At 46.1% G+C, this 25,813-nt stretch overlaps 1 protein-coding gene across 3 annotated transcripts in view; it reads left to right on the top strand.

Annotated features, from left to right (window-relative positions):
• Positions 1-25,813, top strand: part of MTHFD1L (methylenetetrahydrofolate dehydrogenase (NADP+ dependent) 1 like) — a 1,484,080-nt gene that overhangs the window by 710,479 nt on the left and 747,788 nt on the right. For all 3 annotated transcript variants that reach the window (XM_069234289.1, XM_069234288.1, XM_069234290.1), the window contains one exon: positions 4,525-4,665. In XM_069234289.1, coding sequence (XP_069090390.1) covers positions 4,525-4,665 — 141 coding nt within the window. The remainder of the gene's footprint in view (positions 1-4,524; positions 4,666-25,813) is intronic.

The raw sequence follows: 25,813 nt of genomic DNA, 5'->3' as shown, positions 1-25,813 counted from the left end.
TTTGATAGACTTGTAACCGCACATTCCTCGCTTTAGACTATTCCCTACGTATTGGACTTAATCTGGAAAATCTTGAGCAGTACTTCTGCATGCTGATAGGTAGCGTTGATTGGCTCAGAGTACGAAGTGATGTTGCGGTGCCTTGCTGACATCAGTGATGATGCGCCATCGTGCCTTGCTGACGTCAGTTCCTTCCTTTCCAGGCCAGCTATTCAGATCTGCAGAGTTACCTCAGTCACTTTTTGACTATTTTTTTTACGTTGTTGGCTTTTTTTGAGCAGTGTACTAAGACATGTTTCTTAGTAAGCCTACAGGGTTTAACCCTTGTGGGAAATGCCACCGACAGATGTTTGTTTGATCCCCCTTGGTCCGCTTCTGGTGCCTGGGCTCGAGGCATGGCCCGAAGGCTCTCAACAAGTGCAAGTTGATGCACCCCAAGGTGATGAAGCTCATGGCAGAAGAAAGCAGGCTCCTGCGCCGCTTATGGTCCAGAGGTCAATCTCTGGGCAGTTCCCAGAGCCATTCCCGCAGACAATGTGTCTTCCTGCTTCAAGACTTTCTCCTCCATGTTGGGTAAGTGTAATTACATGAAAAAAGTTGAAGCATTGTTTGGCTTCCCTGGCTAAAAATTGTGATTCGAGGTCCCACTACTGCAATCCACCTTTGGAGCCGATGTTGAGGCCAGCTCTGATACCCCGAGTTCCTTGGAGCCAGAGGGATGACCGCCCAGCTGAAGGAATTCTATGATGTGGTGCATTCCATCTTCAAGCCTCAGACGACTCCTGGCACGCCTTTGGGCCCAACTGAGCTGTGAAATGTCCCAGCTGTTACCACCAGTAGGTTCTCCCCTAATGACAGCTAGACCCACCCTGGATCGGGCTTGATGCAGTCAAGGGTGCCTACACCCACGACAGCTCCTCTTCCTCCAGAGCCGATCCAGATCCCGCCAGTGCCATTCAACGTGGACACCAGTGCTGTCCAGGATCTACCAAATCCTGGACTTGCCTGCCTTAGACCCTTTATCCTGGCACATGGAGATGAGGAAGAAGGTTTTGATCCCATTGAAGAGGACCTTGACCAAGGCAACTGGTAGGAGGAGCTGGGTGATGTCACTGGCCTGGACCCCTCCCTAGAAGCTGGCATTATTTCCCCTCTCGGTCCAGTTTCAGAGGATGGCACATCTTTTGCCACCATGATGTGCATGGCAGCAGAGGTCCTTGATCTACAACTGACTGCCATCACAGTCAAAACTAATGTCTTGACGGATGTGCTTCATTTACGGTGAGCTCGACTGAGCCCTTGCTCCAATTTCATGAGGCCCTCACTGGCATTCTCCAAGGGCCCTGGGCTAAACCTTGCACGAGGTCTCTTGTGTATCACCCTATTGCTTGTTGCCATCACCCTCCCCAAGAGACCCAGTATTCATCTCCTGGCATCCTTCCCCTGAGAGCCTGGAGGTGCAGGCCTCAACAGCCAAAATCAACCCTCACCCCTAACACATTCCCTCTCACCCCATTGGACAGGCCATTAAAGAGGCTGGATACCTTAAGGAAGAGGGTTTTCCCTTATGCCTACTTGTCCTTGCGGTCGGTGAACACCACTTACCTCCTGGGCCGCTATTCCCATGCTCTATGGGCCACTGTTGCAAAGCTGCTCCACATGTTCCCTGAAGAGGGCCATGCTGTCTTCAATCAAGCCTGGTGGATTGTGAGGATGCAGCGAAGCTTGCCATCGGGTGTGAACTGGACACAACTGTCCCCTTAGAGAGGGCAATAGCCTCTACCGTAGCACCATGCCTGGTTGCGGTTCACTGGAATTTTGGTGGATCTTCAAACATCCCTCATGGACATGTCACTTGATAGCTCCCGCGTGTTTGATGACAAAGTAGAAATGGTGCTTAAGTTGTTTTGAGAAACCTGAGCCAGCACCAGGTCCCTGGGTTTTTCTCTGGCTTCCCGCTTGCAGCAGCCTTTTTATCCCTTTGTCTCCCATGGTGAAGGCACCTATGGGTGCCCATGATATCAGCTCTACCGTCCAACCCAGCAGGCTGCCCAGTTTTTTTTGTGGCTGAGGCAGAGGATTCCAGAAAGGAAGCAGAAATCACACCAAGTGTGTTCTACCCTGACCCACCGGCTGTCACAGCCTCCAAGCAGCTATAGTGAGCCCTCCAAACTGCACAAACTTCCCGTTGGGGGAGCATCAGGCTCGACCGACCTGCAGTTCACGATGGGACAATAGCATTCCCAGTTTGATGTGCTCTCCTTTATCCTTACCATTGCCCCTCGGGTGTTCACAAAAGTGATGGTGGTAGTTACAGCACATCTTCCGAAGTTACAGTCTTCCCCTTCCTTGATGAAGATGGGTTCACACCAGGCAGTAGTCACCAACCTTGAGAATACAGGGCCAGATGTAGGAAAATTGCAAATTGCGACTTGCAATTTGCGAGTCCTTCCGATTCGCAAATTGCAAGTCGCAATTTGCAATGCAGAACGGTGTCTCAGACACCGTCTGCGAGTCGGGGACCCCTTCCAATTTGCGATTGGGTTACCATCCACTTCAATATGCATTTCTGAATAGGAAAATGCGATTTGCGAGTCGCAAACGGCAATTTTTGCCGTTTGCGACTCGCAAATGCTTTCCTACATCTGGCCCACAGTGAGCCGTTTGCACTTTGTCTGTTCTACTATCTACATGCCTAAGTCACACCTTACTTCTTCTCAGTTGCTTCCTTTCAACTGAGCCTTTTGGAAGCAGTGCAGTTCTGTGCCTACCCTCCAGAGCAAAATGTCCAGGACATCCGGGCTATGATCCTGATGTTTCAACCTCAGTCCTGGATTTTGGTGAGACTGACTGAGGCTGCTGGGTCTGATGGCATCCTGCTGGTGAAGCATTCTTGATGGCATATGTGGGCTCTGGAGAGGGATCTGAAGTCCCAGTGGGCACAGTAGGAGAAAATGTTTTAGGACCTTGTCCAGATTAAGGAGATTGCAAAAGATTTTCAGGGGTGGCTAACGGACTGCTTTTGGGTCAACGACACATCTCCCTCCCGTGCTCCGCCCAGCATTGACAGTGGTGACTGATGCATCACTTCTGGGTTGAGGCATCCACCCGAGAGGCGTCTTCTGGAGCTGAGGGTAATCCATTCAGCATTGAAAGTCTTTATCCCTTCCATCAAAGGAAGGCTGGTTTAGGTGCTCACGGACAACACCCCCTCAATGTGGTATTGCAACAAACAGGGTGGGTTGTGGTCGTGGACCCTGTGCCAGGAGGCTCTGCATCTCTTGGCACTCTAGGCTGTCTAGTGCCAAGACATCTTCCTGGGCGTACAACACCTGGCGGGCTCCCCAAACTCTGGGGCGGGTGAACTCAGCCATCTAGCGTTGCAGATCACAAATATTTAAAGATGGTGCAAGGTCTCGTCCTAGATTGGGGAGAACCTTGGCTCGATCTGTTTGCCACAAGGTCATCAGTTTTGCATGCTGGAGTTTTCAAAACGTCTCGCTCAGAGTCCGGAGAATGTGGTACTGGGAAGTTCGGACATGTCCTGTGGTCAGGCTACATTTCTGGGAGGACCTCCTTTTTCAGCAATAGGATAAGGTACTTCATCCGAACTTCTAAAATATGCACCTCCAAGAATAGAGATTGAGCAGCAGCAATTAAATGAGTTTGAGTTGTCCTCTGAGGTGGTTGATGACAACTGCCTTACACAAAATTCATCTATGCTCGTGCTGCAACAAGTTTGCAACCTGGTGTGATGCTAGGACAATGACCCCTTACAAGCAAAACTGTCAGGCACTTTCTTGTTTGTTGCCTCTTTATCCTAGAAAGACCTTGCAGTGTGCACTGTAAAAGGTTATTTGTCTGCCCTTTCAGATTTTCTACATTTGCTGGATTATCTGTCCTTTGTTTGACACGTTACTTCCAAGACCGTTTGTGGTGGCATAGTAGGCCCATAACTTGGTCCTTTCACTTCTTATTTGTACTTCCTTCTAGTCTATCCATAGTTGCTTACTGTGTCTCAACTCTGAAAACCTTTTTCCTCGTTGCGATTGTCAGCTCATTGCATGAGCAAACTGCAGGCTCTTTCAGTGCAATTACCCCACATCACCACCTTCAGACAAATCGGCACTGAAAATACTTGAGGCCTTTTGACCCTAGGTTGTGATCCCTTTCCATATGGCGGCAGTCAATCATTCTACCAGTGTTCTTTGCAAGTTCTTAGCCTATTATCCTTTGTTATAAAGCGCTTTTTCACGCTTCTGGTTTAGCATCTGTAGCAAACACTCTAAAAAAAAAAAAAAAAACATTATAATTTTTAAAAATGTAAAATAAAAATGTCTTTCAGAATTTGAATCCCTCAACAAGCCACTGCGGTTGTCAGTTGTTGGGAGGTACAGCCTCCTATTTCTAATGCCTGTAGCAAAGTTTACAGTCTCTGGATATATGCAGGTTATGTCCTTGTAGTATAAAACTATATGATGTTTCATGGTCTTGATTTTCACAGTGACTTCTCCTTTCCACCAGGCTCAGTTTGACATTGCTGTTGCCAGTGAAATCATGGCCATCCTCGCTCTGACTGATAGCCTCTCTGACATGAGAGACAGGCTGGGGAAGATGGTAGTGGCCAATGACAAGAGAGGGCATCCAGTGACTGCAGAAGACTTGGTGAGTATTCCGTCAGTTTGCATTAGCGTTTATCTGCCTGCTTGCTCTAATTGATGAAGTTTCATGATCCTGGAGTGGTGTGAATAAACTCTATTTACAATTTTATCTTTTTTCTTGCACAACCTTTACAGATGTTAAATTTTATTTCATGACCTTTAAGTATTGACAAAACGTTTTGTACTGCGTTAGTATCATGTTTACGCACCATAGTATGTTAGACTTAGCCCATGGGAAGCCATGTTATTTTTTAAAATAGCTAGTGTCCCTAAGCCAGCTTTGTGATTCAGTGCTTCTACATAATTTTCACAGTGTCTGGCAGAGGCTAATTCATGTATGTTTTGTTTTCTGGTACTAGTAATGCTTGCTCATCACCCGGCTAACAGTTTTCAACTGTTCCTATTCCTCCTGTCATTCTCCTAAACCCCTCTTATTTCACTCTTTTTCTACTTTTGCTGTCCATTTCCTGTTTCTATCCCCTGTCCTTGATACATACAGTATTTTTATTCTCTTGGTCAATATGTATCAGAAAAGTTCTTTGCATTCTTGCATTATTGCATTCATTGAATAAGAGTACACATTTTCATATTACTAGAAGTATTTACCTGTCCACACTTTCCACTTATAAAATAAATGTTAGTCTGTGCAATAAGACGTTTCAAGACCTATAGAGTGTAGCGTCAACTTGTTGTGTGAGATGCACATTATTTTTCCACAATGTGCAACATATTGCACAAATTAAAAGCAGTAGTTAAAAAGGGCAGAAACTGTCTCTTAAAAACGTTTGCCATGGCGTTTGCTACCAATTGTCTTACCATTTTGAAAAAACTACAAAAAGTAACTCCTGCAATAACCAAATTTGCTGTACTGATTCTGTTGACCCTCTAGTAAAAATGTCTACATGAACTCGGCCAGGATATGAACCAGTGGCTGCAGAGACATGCAGGCCTTAACAGCAAATGTTTAACTATGAGTTATCTGATACAGATTTCTAGCTGCATATTCCTTATCTTAGAAATCTCCCCAGACTGGATCTGGAAGATTTTTCATGAGCAGTACCCCTGTGCGCCAGTAGGTGGGGTTGATGGGCTCTGCATCTTGTCAGCATCTAACCGCAACACCTATATAGGTGCCACCCATACTTCTTTTATATCCAGGATAGTCTGTGCCTAGCAGGGAAGAGCCACCCCCTTCAGTTTTTTTATTTGGGCCATTTTATCAAATCTAGTGTGGCAGGATGTCATCTAAGAAGGCCAGCTTCATACCCTGCTGTGCCTTTCACTGGCCATTGTGTGTGACTGGCCCACACCTTGTTTGCCTGTGGTCCCTCGAATGCAACCTCAACACCGTCATGCTTCCACTGCTGCGTAATGAATCCAAAGGCTTTTAGGGAGCGCTCCCTCAAGCTCATGGCCTGTAGTGTCACTTCTCCGCATCCATCAGGTGAGAAGAGGCTGGAGTATTCGCATTCTAGGCCTCGCTCCAAGTAGAACCAGTGCCTGGGCTGACTTAACACCTTCCCCGAATTTCCCAGAGCTGGAGCGACTCCCTCCCTACTAGAATAATTAGATGTGCACCATATTAGGGTGGCCTGACTCCTCTGGCGCGCCCTCTGTGGGTTCGTCAGGGGCCCCTGTTGGTTTCACCCTGGCGGCTCCAGCCCCAGTGCCACTGGGGCCCCAAGGGTTAACATCCAGATCAACACCATTCATGCCACCTCGACCTTCCCCAGCGCCAGTCCAGATGTGGAGGCTCCTGGCGCCTGCTGCAGCACCATCCCCATTTTGATCCTAGACTCCGATACAGAGCCGCGTAGCTTGGTGTCGCACCTGACACAATTGGGAGTCTTGGCTCAGAGATCGGATCCTGAGCCCTATTCCTATGGGCTTGGTCTCGGAGAGGAATCACTGGACTTTTTAGAAGTCCAGCCTTATGACCAAGACATGGACTGATGTGAGGAACTGGATGAACCCTGTGGTCTAAATATTTCCCTAGAAGTTGGCATGCTTCCTACTCCTACCGGTGCTATGGATAAGGGAACATCTTTTGCAATAGTGGGGCAGAAGTGGTGAACGTCCTTGCCTCTCAGTTGACCTTGGTGGCAGTCAAGACGAATGTCTTGACAGAAGCTTCAGCTGGTAGTCTCCCCCCTGAACCCCTCCTCCCAATAATGAAGCCCTCACTGTCGTTTTGGAGGCCACATCCAAACCCAACACAGCATCTGTGAACAGGACAGTCGCTTACCACTTGCACAGGAGGATCCAAGTTTACTCATGTTACACCCCACCCAGGAGATTTTGGTGGTCCAGGCTTCCACTTCCCATGTCAATCCTGGCACATTCCCTACTGCTCCTCTGGATAGGGAATCCAAGAGGCTGGAGGTATTGGAGTAGACAATTTTTTTGTCCACCAGCCTAGAATTGCGGTCTGTGAACACAGCATACATTTTGAGCCACTACTCCCACGCTCTGTGGGATACAGTTGCACAAGTGCTGCTTACGGTCGCAGGGGCGGCCTGTATCATGCTATCCCAAGCAGTAGCGGACTGGAGGGATGCAGCATAGTTCACAATTCGATGTGGACACAGCAGATTCGCCAGGCAGAGAGGTTTTGTCAACGGTGCCCCTTAGGCACCATGCCTGGCTATGTATTGCTGGCTTTTTGGGGGGTTGTCGCATCTTCTTTGATCAAGCCGTTTGATGGCTCCTGTCACTTCGGAGATAAAGCAGACACAGTGCTTAAGAGATTTAAGCACAGTCAGGCTACGGCCTAGTCCTTGGGATTATCTTCCGTAGCCGTGCCAAACCCAGTCTGCTTTTCACTCCTTTTGTGGCTACGGCAGGGGCTACCAACCATCTAGTTCCCACCCAGCCACGGTGCCCCGCATGCTCCCAAGTCCCTGTGTGACCACGGTCCACAAGCCATGTGGATCAGGCAACCAGAGGTCATGTCCGTGCGCTACCCCTCCTGCAGCTGCAGCCTCCAAACCATCCTAATCTGCTCTTATACCATCACAACGCCCAGTTTGTGAAAGGATCTGTCATCACGTTCCCCACTGGCAGTCCATAACATTGGACAAGTGGATTTTGCAGTTGGTCCGAAAGCGCTATTTCACCCCCTTCCTGATTACTCCTCCCTCCATGCCACCAACTCAAGACAGGCTGATGGAGGATCATCTTTCTCTTCTCCACAAGGAAGTTGCATCTCTCTTGGCCAAGGGAGCAGTAGAGAGGGGGTGATGCCAGAAGTAAGTTGTGGTTGTTATTCACAGTTCTTTCTGGTGCCGAAGAAGGATGGAGGCCTTTGTTCTATCCTAGACGTGTGGCCCTTCAACTACTTCCTCAAGAAGGAGAAATTCAAAATGCTAACCTTGGCTCAGGTTTTGTCTGACCTGTACCTAGGAGACTGTAAGGTAGGTTGGACTTACAGGACGCATATTTCCAAATTCCTGTCCTGTCTGCCCACAGACGTTACCTGTGGTTCGCAGTTGCCCACAAGCATTTTCAGTTTGATGTGCTCCCTTTCAGCCTGACCAGCGCCCTTCGAGAGTTCATTATGGTGATGGCTCATCTGCGGAGATCAGGGGTGTCAGTCTTTCCTGGTTGTATCACGGAACCACAAATGCAAATATCAGGGTTGCCTTTACCAGTGGTAATTACAAAGCATTTGTCATTACAATGAATGCACTTCCAACTAAAGTTTTTACCACGAAAATGTCGTTACCACACATGCCTTTACCCTGAAAATGTTATTGTTAAGGCATGGTTGGTAAAGACATATGCATTGTAGAAAATAAAATGGTAAGTATAATCCCTACATGTGTGTATGTATAATCCCTACAAGTATAATCCCTGTGTGTGTGTGGGTCTAATATATATACATACATACATACACACACGTAGGGATTATTAGGGAGGGTAGGGTTTGTGAATGGCAACGTGTGTGTGTCTATATATAGACACACACACAAGTTGCCATTCATGTGTGTGTGTCTATGTGTGTGTGTGTATATATACATATATATATATATAGATACACACAAACACACACGTTGCCATCCACAAACCCTACCCTCCCTAATAATTCCTTTACCACTCTAAAACCCATTCCCACCCTAAAACCTAAAAATGCCCTTTTCTCTCCATACCCATCCTAATACCTAAAAATTCCCTTACCACCCTAAACCCCAAAAATACCCTTAAAACCCATTCCCACCCTAAAACCTAAAAATACCCTTACCACCCTAAATCCCATACCAAACGTAAAAATGCCCTTACCACACCAGAACCCGTCCCCAACCCTAAGACCGAACAATGCCCAAAACCTATACACACCTTAAAACCTAAAAAACAAACGCATGCACACACAAACACTCACAAACCACTTTATACTTACCTGCAAAACCTTTGCAATGCATGCACCTATTCTTAAAAAATAACACTTCCCTTTAAAACTTTTACCACGCTTATACCTTAACCATTCATGCCTATAGAAAGAAATTTGTTGTAAACGCATGTTTGGTAAAGGTATATTTGTGGCAATGGCATCATTGTATATTAATTTCATAGTAAATGCATCGTTGTAAACAATGTTTCTCATCTTTCCCTATCTTGACAAAGGCTGGCCAGGCTGACGTCTCCCACCTCCAGACTACGGCGAACCACCTCCACTCGCTGGGGTGCACTATAAAGGCGCCAAATCACACCTGACTCCCTCTTAGATGCTCCATTTCTTCTGAGCCATTCTGGCCACAGTGCAGTTTCTGGCTAATCCTCCTGAGTGGCAATTCCAGTCTATTCCTCATATGATGCTCAAGTTTCAGCCTCTAACCTGTGTTTTGATGAGACAGACTCTGAGGCTGTTGGGACTCATGGCCTTCTGTATCCTGCTGGTCTCAAATGCATTTTGGCAATGCAGGCACAACAGTGGGACCTGAAGTTCCAATGGGCACAACTTCAGGAGATTCTTTCCGACAAGGTCCAGATCTCTAAGGAACAGTGAAAGACCTGCAGTGTTGGCTAACAAATTGCGACTGGGTCATCAGCAGGTCCCTTTCCTTTTCCTTTCCCCAACCAAATCTCACAGTAGTGACAGATGTCACTCCTGGCGTGGGGTGAACCTCTGGGAGTGGTGGAGATCAGAGGACTCTGGTCTCTGGCACAATCCGGAATCCACATCAACTTGCTGGAACCCTGAGCAATTCGACTGGCATTGCAAGTCTTTCTATCCTCCATCAAGAGAAGACTTGTTCATGTGTTCACGGGGAACAACACCGCCATGTGGTAAGGCAGCAAACAGAGCTGGGTGGGGTCCGTTTACCTTTTGTTAAGAGGCTCTCCATCTCTGGACATTGCTGGTACATCAGGGCATATCCCTGGTGGTTCAACACCTGGCAGGTTTTCTGAGTGCCAGGGCAGACAAACTCGGTCAAAGATTGCTAGCGGATTACGAATGGCGTCTCCATCCAGAAGTAGTGCAGAGTCTTCTTCAGCAGTGGTGATAGTCTTGGTTAGATCTGTTTACTGCCACTGAGGATGTTCAATATCTGCAGTTTAGCAAGCTGGAGTTTCCAAGGCAGCTCTCACTCAAATACTTTTTCCGTCTTGAGTGGAGCTCAGGCCTCCTATATACCTTTCTGCCCATACCACTTCTTCCCAGAGTTATCACGAAGATCAAAAGCGACCAGTGCCAAGTTGTTCTTGTGGCTCCGGATTGGGCACAGATAGTCTGGTATACCAAGCTACTGAGCATGGCCATCGATCCTCTGATCAGGCTGCCCCTTCGGCAGGATCTTCTGTTGCAGCAACATGGGAGGGTTCTTAACCTGAGCCTGTTCAGTCTCCACCTACATGTGTGGCAGCAGTTGACAGACTTTGACCTTTCACCCAAAGTCTGAGATGTTATCTTGGCAGTCATGCGTTCCGCCACCAAGACAGTACACACCTGCCGTCGGTAAAGATTTGTGGCATGTTGTGAAGAAAAACAAATTGATCCCCTTTCTCCTTCTCTTTCTCAGGTTCATCTCTTCATTCCATCTCTTGCTCAGCAGGGCTCTGCTCTGGGCACTCTTAAAGGTTATCTTTCTGCAATATCTGCGTTTCTCAATTAACCTGATCAATCTTCTCTTTTCAAACCTCCTTTTGTACATAGGGTCTTGAAAGGTTTAGTTTATCTTTCTACCTATTCTCCCTTTATCATGTCTCATTATGACTTGAATCTGGTTCTCACATTCTTGATGTGCACTCCCTGTGAGCTGCTTCACAATCATCCCCTGCTGTTGCTCACCATCCAAACAGGTTTCCTCGAAGCTAGAACATCTCCCCAATGGATTAACGAGCTTCAGGCCTGATCATTAAAGCCACCCTGTTTATCTGTTCATCCAGACATAGTTGTGCTTCGCACCCGGACTTCCTTTCTTCCAAAGGTGGTCGCGCCGTTTCATGTAGGTTTATCCATGACCTTGTCTACGTTCTATGCTCCATCTCACCCTTCCAAGGATGAGGAGTGTCTCCATCGTCTGGACCTCAAATGAGCATTGTCGTTCTACCTTGAACACAAACTGAAATTCTGGGTGGAGGATCAACTCTTTGTGGGGTATATTGGCGTTAAAAAGGAACATGCTGTGCAGAAAAGGACCATCTTCCGATGGGTCGTGCTCTGCATTAAAATCTGCTGTGCACTGGCTAAGAAGCACCCCCTGAGGGCTTGCACGCTCATTCTGCTAAAGTGGCGGCCACTGTGTTAGCATGCGGAGTTCCAGTCCTGGATATCTGCCAGGCGCAGCATGGGCCTCCCTGCACATATTTACCAAACATTAATACCTGGACATTCAGGTCCGTTGTGAAGGGCATTTTGACCATTCAGTCTTACAGGGCTTCCTTGTTTGAAACTGGCCTGCAAACCCACCTCCGGGGATGGTATTGCTTGGGTATCTATTCTAAGGTGAGGAATCTGCAGCTAGAAGTCTCTATCAGATGAAGAAGTTACTTACCTTCGGTAATGCCTTATCTGGCAGAGAATATATAGAGCTACAGATTCCTTACCGACCCACCCATCCTCCTCATTCTGCAAACGTATTTCTAGGGACAGGCCTGTGTTCCTTTCAGGGCCCTACTTAACTACACCAGTTGTGGATTTCTGTTGATAGACCTTTCAGACACCTGCTCAGAAGCACCTCAGGGCACTCAGACTGTAAACAACAAAACACAAATGAGATCTACCTGTAGTACAAGCTCACCACGAAAAGATCTCTCACCTTGTAATTTAACAACTACAACAACACTCGACACGCATGTATCCTCAGATGGTATGGCAATGGAGCAACCAGAGCAATTAGAGGAATTTGAAGACTCACTAGACCACACAACAGGGACTAAAGCAAATGTAGTACCATCAACATCAGGAGACTCATGGAAGGCCTTGTTAGCAACAATGGACGCGATATCAGCAGCCATCCAATTTCAAGCAGACAAGCAAGACACTCAGGTAGATTTACTCAACATCCTGGCCATCCACATTGTGAGCATCGACAATAAGCTACAATCCTTGAATGATCTGATAAAGAGGGCTGAAGCCCACTCATACACCCAGTAGGTGACATGTCAGTGCTCCATCACAGGCGATAACTCACAAAGATCCCTGGACATCCTAAATGACATCTTGAAAGAGGTAAAAATCCAGACCCTTAGAACTGAAGAGCATTTTAGAAGTAGTGGTGAGAAGATCCCCAAAAACCTAACGAATAAAGAAAACCCACAAAACGTAAAGAAATCCTATGAGGAAAGCAATAATATCAAGGATATTCAATTATCCGGACAGGGAACGCCTCAGAGCAACACAGAGGGCAGATCATGCCTTAGTACACAAGAAACGGGATCCCCCTACGGGCGGATCGAAGGACTTAACTTTCAACAACTCGATAGTGGAGGAGACATCCCTCACGAAACAGGAAAAGAAACGAAAAAGGAATGCACAGAAAAAAACAAAGGGGATCCAGCAAAACCGCATATGGAAATCATTTGCTAAATTAAATGGTACGCAGTCTAAGGAATCAGAACGCATTGAAAACAGAACCAAGAGCTGCCAATCTAGACAGAACAGGTCAGAACAGCCAGTCAGCGAGGATAATTTTATGGGCGAACCAAGTGCTTTAGTCAATCAATCTACATCACAGCAACAGTCTCCGAACACCCCCCCGTTCCAGCAATAAGCAGGGTAGCAGCCTTTTGCACGGAGAGTTGGCCTTAAAAGAATTCCATGGAAACAGAACAATCACCAGGCAGTGCCCAGAACAGGCAATTCAGCGGTCTACTGACAGACAGGAAACTGGCAAACCCTGGGCACATAACCCTCAACGCATAAGCTCCGCACATAACATGACTGTAATTAATAAACCTGCAGGTAACAACAAACACATTTTAGATCATGGTTACCATCTTTGGTCAGATGATTGCACAAACAGCGCGGCACAAAAAAGTATCTCAGGACACCAGATAACACAGGACAATGCGGCCTCAGAGGAAAATAAATTACTTTTCATTCCTTGCTATAATTCGAAGGTGGTTTTTGACATTCTAAATAGAGGCACCGTATTGAAGTTAATAAATGCGATTTTGCCCCTGGCCCACATCTCAACAACAGAATTGATGACTGTGGCGTTCACTTCACATCCAAACAATAAAGACAAAGAGGCAACGCTGACATCCTGGGCCACGTCCGCCATTATTGATCAAATTCTAGTACATCAAGACACGTTTAGCACATGGGGCATCGTCCTGCAAAAACTAGAACCGCCCAGACACCCTAAACCTTTTGGTACCGCAACAAAAGAAGGGCGGCTCAATCATAAAAGGGGCCGTGGAAGAAGAAACCTCCCCTAGCAGTTGGGACCACATAACTATTGTAAAGCACCAAAGCATGCTCCATCCTGGAATGCACCAACAGATCTTCGTTGATACTTCCTCAACAGTCAAACGGGCGGGAAGGCAAAATCCCCAAAATAACAATCATAAATGGTCCTGACGAAAACCCAGAATATCTCCATATTTGCTCCAGAAACACTCACGGTTTAACAAATTTGGTCACCGACAGGGTGGCTCTGAGTTTCCTTCAGCAGTTTGAAGTCGTCATGTTGCAGGAAACATGGTGCATTGAGCCAATACAAATTTCGGGTTTTTCTGGGATAAACGTCTCTGCCAAACAACCTAAAAAACATGGACACTTCAAGGGGGGGGGCCTCACAACGTTCTGCTCCACAAAAAATCAACTGGGTGATTAAACAGATCGACCTGGGAATCGACTGGCTGCTACCAATAAAATTGGAACACCGGGCGCCAATAGGTGACAACAGAACTTTGCTATTGATAAACGTATACATACACCCTAACAAAACCCAAAACAGTGCAAACATTGAAACATTGACCAGTATTTTAAAAATGCAGCAGAAACAAAACAAGGACGCAATCCTCATTTTGTCTGGCGACTTCAATTTTGATTTGAGAAAAGGCAGCACAAAATACCCCAACAGAATATGCACATATACAAAGCTTGAAACCCTGGGCTTGCGTTGCCTGACGCCTCTCCCTGAGGACGCTTCATCCGCACAAGTAACCTTTTCAAGCGGCATAAAAACATCCAATATTGATTTTACATTAATAAACTAAATCGCATTGCCACTGGTCTCAACATATAGGATCCAACAACGCATAGAGCGATCACTTTCCACAACTTAAGATCCGGAATGAATGGAATCGGCTCCCCACCCGCCAACATCATAATTCCAGCCCCAGTGACTTATAATACAAAAAAACTGAAATGGAAGGGGCCGGGACTCGACAAAGTAATGGAAGAAGTGTACCTCAGTGCAGGCACAACTAAAGAGCTCAAAGAGTTGCTAAGAGTGCAGGAACTAGAAGTACACCCTCAAGGAGAACGAGTGATCGCTTGGATGTACTTGTGTGACTCTTTAATAAATACATTTTTCATCAAAAAACGTCTCCCAATTTCGGTCATAGAGTCAAAAAATAAAGTCAAGAGTCGCACAGAAGAAAAGCCATGGTTCAACAGGACATTGCGCAATCAGAAAAATCAAGTCTCTAGAGAATTTGAAAAAAGTCCTAAAGGACGTACACTGGGGGAGGAAATCTGATGACACAAGGCTTTCTGAACTAAGAGCCAAATATAAGAAAAACTGCTGGATGGCAAAACAGTTATCACGAGGATCTGTGGACCAAGCTGCTTATGTCCAACAAACAGAAAAATAACAAAAAGTTCTGGGAACTGATAAATGGACTTACTAAGGGAAAAAATCGACACACGAATGCAGTTAATGATGCAGCCACATGGGAAGCCCACGTACAGACAATGTTCTCACTTCCAGAGCACCATGTGAAGGAGGAGGCCATACAGATAGCCAACTACGTAAGTAAGATTAATTTTGGCTTCAGAGTAACAACGCAAACAGACTCATCTCCAAACGGAAACTAAGGAAAGCACGCATTAATGACCATTGACCTAGAAACGCTGATAAACCTTATCAAGAAATTAAAAATGGAAGGGGCAGCTGGTCAGAACAATATTCCGAATGCCTTGTTTAGAGGAGACCCTTCTTTCTGGGCGCACTATTTGGCGTTGCTTTTTAACAATCTCCGAGGCTCAACGAGTCTTCCAGATGCATGGAAAGGCAGCATTATCCACCCTATATACAAAGCAGGTAACCCCGCAAATCCTTCAAACTATAGGCTAATTGCATTGATAGATGTGGAAGCAAAACTCTACGCATCCTGTCTACTACAACTACTATCAGAATGGATTCATGACAGACAACTAATTCCACAATGCCAGACTGGTTTCAGAGCTGGTATGGGTGCTTCCACCAACCTGGCAACCCTGGCTCTGCTGGGAAACAAAGCCAGGCTTAAGAAAAAAAGGTTACTTGCATGCTTTATTGATCTGAAGGCAGCTTTTGATTGCGTACCAAGAACCCGCCTACGGGAGAAATTGAAAGGTTGGGTCCTACCATGCAGCCTTCTTGGCGCAATGATGGACTTGTACACAGGTACTTGGGCGCAAGTAAAAATCGGAAAGGGCAGCCACCACACCAACAGAACATTAACAGCAAAAGGACTTAAACAGGGGTGTTTATTGGCTCCCACGCTGTTCAACGTATACCTTGCAGACCTAGCCGAGGCTGTCGCTCCCGTAAACAGCCATCAACCAGTGTTGGACAAGAAAGGATTCTCATGGCTACAGTACGCAGACGACATAGTTCTACTCAGCCAAACACCTGTTGGGCTACAGCATAGCATTGATGCATTTTACACTTACAAAACAATACAAGGCCTAGAATTGAATTTGAGTAAAATTAAGGTTGTCCACCTAGTTGACAGGATGTTTAAATCTGCTTCATGATTCATAAATGGATCCCGGGTGGAGGTTGCACCCACATGTAAGTACTTGGGATTCACTATGGACCGTCTCTTGTCTTTCAAGCCGCAGTTTGCTGTCGCTCAAGCAAAAGCTCTCTCATTGACCTATGGCTTTAAGGTTCTAAAACAAAAACTGAGCTGCCCCTCACACACTCACCTGCTTTCTGTCATGGCAGCGTGGCTAATGCCCACCATCACTTATGGCGCCGAAATCATGCTGGGGAAGGATGCAGTTTCTATCAATTGAGTCCAGACGAAAGGCTTACTAAACAGTCTTTCGGATACCACGACCAGTATCGCCAGCTCAGGTTCGTTTAGAATTGGGTCTGAAAAACTCTGAATTTCAGAGTAGCGGTGCCTTCATTAAACTATGCTGGAGGATGCGCGCAGCTGAGACAGGTACACTAAACATCCTATGTTGGATGGTAATTGAGGAGCAACAGCGTCATAATGATAAAAGCACCTGGGGCCATCACTTAACTGCATTTTAGCACAAGGTTTGCCAGAAGCCTGGGACCTGAACTTGGACAAAAAGGAGTTTTTTCGAAAGGCAAACGCTGTCACTAAGAAGAAATCTTTAAATTCTGACAAACAAAAACTGGCAAGTAGACAGCACGCCTGGACTATAATAACATCATACAAAACTTTACGAGCCCAGAAATATCTAGCAGCAACCTTCAACCAGTCGCTGAAACATCTGTTCATGCTTTTCTGCCTTGGGTTGATGGAAACAAAGGATATGGTCCCTTCATGGAAACAGCAGGACCTGACACACTCCTGTCGACTGTGTGGGTACAGTAAAGAGTCTTTAGAACATATTTTTTGTGTGTGCCCGGCCTTGCAAAACCACAGGACATTTTATCTGAAAAACATTTTTAAGGCACTGAGCTTACGCTCATGTAGACCGGCCATTATTAGCTGGCTCAGCAGACTCTCGATCCCATTTTCTTGTTTAGGGACCAAGTTCATGGTACAGGGCCACAAAGTATTAGTGAATAAAGTTGAAGCCGAGTGTGCAAGGGCCATCATTTTATGATTAGTAAAGCTCCGAAAGCTTTGTTCCAGCCAGGAAACAGCCCTAGGCATTATTTAAGATGCTCGCTCAGCTTCACTTATCTATTATTATAGTGTTTGCAAGGGAGCAAGATAGTCCTAAAGTTAAGTTTAAGACCAAGTTTTGGAAACAGTGGAGAACATTTTAGTTATGCACAACTCTTTATCATGCCATGTTTTAGTTATAAGCTTTTATGTTTTTACGGGTCTCATTAACATAATGGGAAGGCAAAGTTTTATGTCATTATGTATTTTGGAATTGCGATCGTTTTAATTAACCGTGTCAATAAAAAATAAACTTTCAAACTACACCAGTTGTGGTGCTCATGGCTTGGCGCGTCTGGCGTGGAAAGTCGTGAAAAGAAACTGACGTAAGTGCCTTTTCATAACTTAAATGGATTCCTATGCTAGAAGGAACTTGTATACGTGCTTCGTCGGCAGACAGGTGCATTAAGGTTCCCTTTTCTGCTTTGTTAATAGAACTTGTTGAGAAACACTTATTTGGTTCCAGATTTCTGGCAAGACATCTGTGGGACTCTGTCTAAAATCAGTTAATTTTAAAATCTAGGAATATGTTTAGCTTGTCAGAATTCAGAACCCCATGTAACTGTGTGCAAACATTAATTTTTTAAGTAAAAATATTTTGAAGTTCATTTACGGACTGTCGGGTAAAACCTTTCATAGACTCACGCCTGGACTGGAATATATTAATTGTAAGTATCTTAGAATACCAGAGAACATTGTCAAGGCTACAAAATATCAGCAACGCAGCTACTACCAGAGCTTGATCACATCAATTGGCAACTGCTAAGCAGTAGTTTAAGTATCAAAATAAATTGCAAAGGACATAACTCCATTCATGTCCTTGTACTCCAGTTTCTTAAAACCAAAATAGCAAGCTGAAATCTGTCTAAATGGTCTACAGTCAAGATGTCTGCATTTACCTATGGTTCCCCCATGTCCATTTGCTGAGGTTCAGAGATAGCTCCTTGATTTTAGAGGCCCAAAAGTGGCAACATTTTGCACCTGAAATTCCACACATCCAAGATCATTTAAAAAGGAAATACTTACGAAAAAATGGCTTGCTTATATAATGTGGCAGGTGAAAATTCCTTAGTTGGTCTTTGCTCAAACTTGCTTAGTGTCAAGATGTCATCCGATGCAAGACTCAAAAATGTTTTACATAATTTAATCACTATTTTATCTCCATAAAGGATACTGAAGACTTTCTAGAGATTCAATGAAAGTCTGATTGCTGATAGAATAAGCTTGTGTGTTTTGATCAAAGTGGAACGCGCAAGATTTAGCTTTTTGTCTCCCCCACCCAACTTCTGCGGACCCTTTGTCATCCTGCCACAGTAAGGAGGAAAATAATACTTTGGCAAGCAAAGGCACCATCTTCAGCAACAAAGACTGCAGTAAAGACATTTAAACTGACTATAGAAGCATTGTATATGCTTATAAGTCCTGTGAATATTGACAGTTACCAAAATTTGAGATTTTATTTTTTGTGTGAATTCCTGAAATGACTACTCGTGTGCTTCCCTGAAAATCAGATAGGACCTCTAACTACTGGGACTGGAGGCCAGGTCTCCCCCTCCCCTCCAACCCCCTCAAAAACTGTGTATAACCGACCCTAGAGGCCATTATCACAGACTACCTGCCCCATCTTTCTAGCCCAGTCCTACCATGGTGAAACCCCCTCTGCCAGAGTGAGCTGGACAAGCACCCAACCATTTGTTTGCAATTCGAGAAGAAAGCTGTTTCAAACCCAACTTGACATCTTTGTAGAAAGTCTCCTGACCATAAAGGCCTGATTGTAGCATCTTCCTCTGAAATCCTACTGTACGCACAGAGAAAGCTCACAAAAGGTCATGATTGGCTGCATCCCTTCTAAGAGTGAAATAGATAATCAAACAAGAAAAACAATCTAACTCCTCTCCCCACCCCCAAACAGATGGCCAGTGCTTTCATTTTGGTTTAAACGCATGCACCGATGAAGAGTGAACAAGCAGTCTTGCCTTCATGTGGCAAGAGCAAAACTTTCACATTGATTTTATTGAACATTTCTTACTGCTTTTGATAACACAATCCAATATATAATGCTGCCGTGTGTATTCTTGTCACCTGGAGCACAAGCAAATGCATTAGTCCGATTCTCCAATCCATCATGATCAAGGGTACCCAACAAGTCATATTGTGCTCCTTCTTGCCTTCAACCACTTCCCTTGAATCTGGGGTTCTACAGGGTTCTGAATTATTATGGAGTGTGTTGTATTTAGTTTATCTGGCTGATGAACTGCATGGCGGTCCACAGCACTGGCCATCAAAAATGTCCAGTCAATATTTAACATTGTTAAAGGAAGGAGGGAGTCCACCAGTCTGTGGGCTGTAAACGTCTAGAATTGGATATAACACAGCTGCTCGACCTCATCAGTCGGAAGTTGTATACACACCACCTTTAGGCACTGCAGATCCTTTATGACTATTATCCTGGCCAGATTAAATGGGGGCTTCCTCTGTCCAGTACAGAACTTGTGGAACCTAGGCATGTTGTTCAATAGTGACCATTGATTCACACTCAACATAAAAGCTGCATTCACTATTTTTTATTTCAACTTTGCCAGCATTTATAAGTTCTACCTGTAGAACCTCCCCATAAAAAGATCCATCATGGTTATTTTAGTATTCTTGCAGGTTGACTACTATTATTGTCACGACTTACGTGCTACTTTAACCTGGAGTCCGCAGAACGAGTGGCTAGGATCTTGTTCCTGAATGTTCGGCCTTGGCCCAGGTAGGGGCGACCCTTTCTGGTAGCCACGATGCTGCAGGCAATGGAAACGCCAAGGGCAGGCCGGCTCCTTCAGAAGTAGTGCCAGAGGGGGAAAAAACCTGAAAGGGGAGAAAAACTCCAGAAAGGAAAAGTTCCTGAAAAAGGAGCAAATGGAATAGGTAAATACAAGAGCAAAAAGAACAGGAAACACTGGAACAGACGTGAACCAGTATCGGATACGAGGAAGCATGAGCGAAGGCACCATCCAAACAAAGTGTTGCAGCACAAGGAGAGAAAGAATCACAGCCCTTAAATACCAAAAAACAGGAAGCGACTTAAAGGAAGTGCAAGGACACCATCTTCGATAGGGAAAACACATAGAACATAATGGACTAGGAGCCATAGAGAGTAGGGAACTAAAGCATGCTGGGAAATGAGGGCTAATATGGGGAAAAAAGAAAAAACATAAAGGGAGGCACAATGAAAAGGAAGAAAAAGAAGAAAACAAGAACAGGTGAGTGGGGGAGGGTTAGACCTGCATGTAAGCGTGTCACGGTATGAAGGAACGAGGCCCCAGGCCCAATTTGGGGCCTCGTAGATCGCACAGCAGGCTGGGGGCGCGGCGTGTCTCCATACCACATGCCTTGGCCCGAGCCGAATATTTGGCTCGTGCCACGGCGCGACAATTATGTCCTCAACAATGGGATTCCAAAAAGGAACCTCATCTTCTTCCAAGTCCATTATTCTACATACAATGCTACATCTTATGGTTGGATCCAGTTCCACTGCTCTTTTTTCCATACCACATGCAAGGAGCCACAAGACATTCAGTACTTATACAAATACAAAGTAAAAGAAAGAAATGAAAACTGAATAATAACCAGGAACATGAGCTGTTACTGGAGTACCTGTTGAGAAACGTTTTTTTTGTATTTACAGTGTTTGGCTTATTTTTAGTTGTTTTTTTGTACTGAATAAAGTGAAATCACTCATCATGTGAAGCAACGTAAGAGTAGCTGTGAAAGAAATGGGGTCCCTAGTTGGCAGGGGTTTGCACCCTGTCCAGTAGGGACCATCACTGTAGTCAGGGTAAGGGAGTCACATAGCTAAGATAACCCCTGCTCTCACCCCCATGGTAGTTTGGCTCAAGCAGTTAGGCTTATCTCAGAAGCACTGTGTAAAGTATGTGTACGCACACACAGTAACACAGTGAAAAAATCACAAAAGTACTCCACACTAGTTTAGAAAAATAGCCAAAATGTATTGGGTTAACACAAGTTCAAAACGACAAAAATCCAACATGCACAAGTAAAGATACACATTTTCAAACATTAACTGTAGTAAAGCGCTTATAAACACAATAGCTCCAACTGGGGCTATCCCAATGGCTTGACGGAGTCGCTTCCAACAGTCCAGCGTCATCTGCGACGGAGCGCGGTTGGCCACTTAGTCCTATAGACCTCAGTTACAGTACTGTGGAAAACAATGAGGAAACAAAGATGTTGCATGGAGTCACGGTGGTGAGACATCGCTAGAGCCGGTGCAGGTTCATTGCCTTACTGCCACCAGGAAGGTGAGGCGCCGGTGCCTTACTGCTAGGCAGAGGAGGTGAGGCGTCTGTTCCTTATGGTTGCAGAGGAGGTGATGCGACATTGTCAACGAGGAGTTGGTTATTTGTGACAAGGCATAGTCGATGAATTGAGCAAGTCAAGAAGCAAGGCGTCAACTTCTCGGTGTCGGGATTACACCACGGGCCACAGGTGCTACTGCAGAGTCAAAGTCTGGTGACACAGCACTCGAATAATGCTGTGGCAGGATTTCAGAGGAGCTGTGGCAGTGTTAGGCCTGCGTTGTAGGTCACGGTCATTGCACTCAGCAGGGACTACACCTCCGGTGCAGCCCAGGAACTGGATTGGGCACCACTTGGCAAGTCAGGACTCATCGCAAGAGTGCCCAGGCACTGGCAGGTGAAGTCTTTGATGTCCCTTAGACTTCTTAACTGGAGGTCAACTCAGTCCAAGCCCTTGGAAACCCTTTGGAGCAGGATGCAGAAAGCCAAGTCTAGTCCTTTCATTCCCAGGACAGAAACAGCAAGCAGCAGGCCAGCACAACAAAGCAACAGGCAGAGTGGCAGTCCCTCCTACAGCATCCAGCTCTTCTTCCTGGCAGAATTTCCTCAGTCTAGAAGAATTCTAACTACGTGGTGTCAGAGGTCCAGTACTTAAACTAATTTCTGTCTTTGAATTAGGCAAAATTCAAAGAGAAGTCTTTGTAGTACACAAGACCCTGCCTTTCCCTGCCTTGGCCCCAGACACATTCCAGAGAGTTGAAGACTGCTGTGTGTGAGGCAGACACCGCCCTATTCAGGTGCAAGTGTCAGCTCCTCCAACCACTCTAGCTCAGGAAGACCCATTAGCCTGGTGATGGGCCATTGGGATATACAGAGCACACTTCAGTTCCCTTTGTGCAGCTGTCTAGAGTGAATGCTTAAACAGCCCAACGGTCATCCTGACTGTCTTATCCAGGTGACTGGTTGACACCTGTTCGGTATAAGTCAATAAGGACGCTAAATGAAGGTCCACACGCCAATTATGAATACAATTTAGCTTTACTAGAATTTCAGGTAAATGTATGCATTTAGCACGTCAACAATAGTAGAGTAAGAATAGCAATGAAAAGCATCTATTTATATATGAGTGCACTACAAAGAGCATCAATGCATATATATATATATAAGCAAAGAGTTCATTGACAGATATTTGCTTTTCAACTGTATACCAAAATGCATCACACTACGATGTTCAGGAAGCAAAATATAAATGAGTTGAATGCTTCAGATAAGCTTTGATTTACTGCACACCAAAATGCATGTTTCAATTACTGCAGCAGGCTCACACTACGATGTTCAGAAAGCAAAATATAAATGAGCTGAATACTTCACATTATAAACACAGTGCAAGCATAATAATCAATCATAATAATAGAGCAGAGAAACAAAGGTCTTTCATCCCTGTGTGGAACTTAACTTAGTCCACAAAATGCTGGGAAACCCTCTACCGCCCACCTGGACCTCTCCCCCTCTCAAGCATCACGGTTGCTGAACAGCAAACAGGGAGGCAGCACTGGGTCTGGAGATGAGTCTTCACAACTCCATCTGCGAGCTTCAAATCCCTCACCTGCACTTCAGTGCTTAAATAACTTGAAGCTTGGTTCTATCTCTTTCTGGCATTTTCTAGCTATGTTATCAGCCCTTGTCTCTTGGCTGCTCTGCCCTTCCCCAGCCTTTGTTTTCATTCCATCTTCTCCCTGTACTCTCGTTCTCAAGGTTGAGACGGAGTCTCCTACACAAACAAGCTTGAAAATAACATCATGAACTTTTCTACGTTGTTCGGGGGTTTCAGCAGGCATCACGCTCATCTACACTGCTCAAGCTAATTAACCCTTCGCGTCACAATGTCTTCCGCACCTTTCCCTATACTGATCACTGACCCAGGTGTGTATTCAGCAGACAAGGAGAGGCACAGAATGGTTAAGCAAGAAAATGCCCACTTTCTAAAAGTGGCATTACCTGATAGAGGCTTTTAGTTGCAGATTCCTTACCTTAGAATTTCCCCCAGGCATCAGTCTGGATCCAGAGATTTTTCCTCAAGCAGTACCCCTGCACACTGTTAGGTGGCATCGGTTGACTCTGCGTCCATTGTTGGCATCGTGGTCACTGCATATGATGTTGCGTGTCATATATAGGCGCTACCCCGGCTCGCTGACATCAGTTCTTTTGTTTCAGTCAGCCTACGCACAGATCCCAAGGACTGGCCTTTTTGACTTTCTGGTGCGTCAGTGTTCTTCTCAGAAGACCGGGTTCAAGCCCTGCAACTTCTGTCATCTGATGATGTCCATGACGGATCCGAACCTAGTCTGCCTCTGGTGTTTGGTGTGCAACCATGACCCGAAGTCATGCTCCGAGTGCCGGTCCATGAACCCGAAGGCTTTGAGGGTGTGGTCCTTAAAGCTTCTTGCAGCCTGGCTCTCTGCACCAGAGAGCTCGGCTCCCTATTCAGAACCCTTTCTGCCCTCCAATGAGGTCCTCACTGATGCCCTGCTGGAGACTTGGTCCAAAGCCAGCACAGGGGCTCCTGTTAATAGGACAATCGCCCGCTGCCATAGGCCTCCGCCTAATGACCCAGTATTCCCGATCCAACACCCCACCCCTGAGAGCTTGGTTATCTAAGCCTCTACATCCCTGGGCACATTCCCTTCCGCACCTCCAGATAGGGAATCCAAAAGAGTTGGCCAGCTTAGGAAGAAAATGTTTCCTTCCTCCAGTCTGGCATTGCGGTCCATGAACACTGCATGCTTTTGGACTGCTATGCTCTTACTTTATGGGACATGGTTTCACCGGTGCTGCCACAGGATCCTGGAGGAGGCCTGGATCATTCTCTTTTAAGCTGTTGCTGTTGGGTCACGATATGATGTGGACTGGATATGACCGGCTCACTAGGGAGATCAGTTACATCGACGGTGGACTTGCAGCGCCACGTTTGGTATGAATGTCAGACTTTTTGGGGGATATCCAAGCTGCGCTTGTGGACTTGCCCTTGGATAGCATCCATCTCTTCGAAGACAAAGCAGGCCCACCCGCTTGAGCTCTTTAAAGTAGTCCTGGGCTACGGCTTGGTCCTTGGGCCTCACAGCTGCCTCTCACCCCCCTCATTCTGCTTTTTGCCTGTTTTGTGGCTATGGTACGGGCACCCAACCTCATCCATTTCCCTTCAGCCACTGTGCCACACATGCTGGCCAGCCTTTGTATGGCCAGGGACGTGGAATCCAACGACTTTGTGGATCAGGGAGCCAGCGGTTGACCTAGTCCACCATCCCTCCCGCTATAGCCTCCAAACCTTCTTAGTCTGCTGATTCCCCATCAGGGACCAGTCAGAGGCAGGAATCACCATCACCTGCCCCACTGGAAATCCATCACTTCAGGCAGGTGGGTTTTTCAAATTTTCCGAAGGGGCTACTCCCTCCCCTTCGAGACTACCCCTCTATCCATGCCACCATCCTATGATCGGATGACTGAGGATAACCTGGCACTTTTTCAAGAGGAGGTTGTGGCTCTGTTGGCCAAGGGAGCCATAGAGAGGGTCCCTGTGCCAGAAGTAGGTTGTGGTTGTTATTCCTGCTACTTTATGGTGCCGAAAAAGGACAAGGGCCTCCGTCCTATCCTAGACCTCCAGTCCCTTAATCTCTTCCTCAGAAAGGAGAAGTTCAAAATACTCACTCTGGCGCAGGTCCTGTCTGCTCTGGACCCGGAAACTGGATGGAAGAGTTAGACTTGCAGGATGTTACTTGCAGTTCACGGTAGGCCATGAGCATTTTCAGTTTACTATGCTCCCCTTTGCCTTTACCAGTGCACCGCAGGTGTTCACAAAGGTAATAAAGGTGGTTGTAGCTCATCTACCTACGCAGGGAGTTTGTTTCCCCTTCCTTGACGACTGCCTGAGGGTGGACTGGCCCAAGGCTATTGTCTCCCACCTCCAGACTATGGCAGACCTCCTGCATTTGCTGGGGTCAATTATAAACATGCTAAAGTCACACCTGACTCCCTCTCTGATGCTCCTTTTCATTGGAGCAGTTCTGGACTCTGAGCAGAGCCTCATGACAAAGGGTCCACAACAGTGCAGTATCGGGCCTGTCCTCCCGAGTGGAAAGTCCAGGATATTCAGGCTGTGATACCGATGTTTGTCTGTAGCTTGGATTTAGGTGAGAATGACTGAGGCTGCTGGGCCTCATGGCCTCCCGTATCCTACTGGTGACACATGCCAGGTGGCATATGCGGGTTCTGCAGTGGGACTTGAAGTTCCAGTAGGGGCAGCATCAGGGGAGTCTCTCCGATATGGTT

This window comes from Pleurodeles waltl, chromosome 5, assembly GCF_031143425.1.
Source record: "Pleurodeles waltl isolate 20211129_DDA chromosome 5, aPleWal1.hap1.20221129, whole genome shotgun sequence".
Classification (NCBI taxonomy): domain Eukaryota; kingdom Metazoa; phylum Chordata; class Amphibia; order Caudata; family Salamandridae; genus Pleurodeles; species Pleurodeles waltl.
Note: the sequence above shows the minus strand (reverse complement) of the source record. Positions and strands in the feature narration are given on the sequence as shown.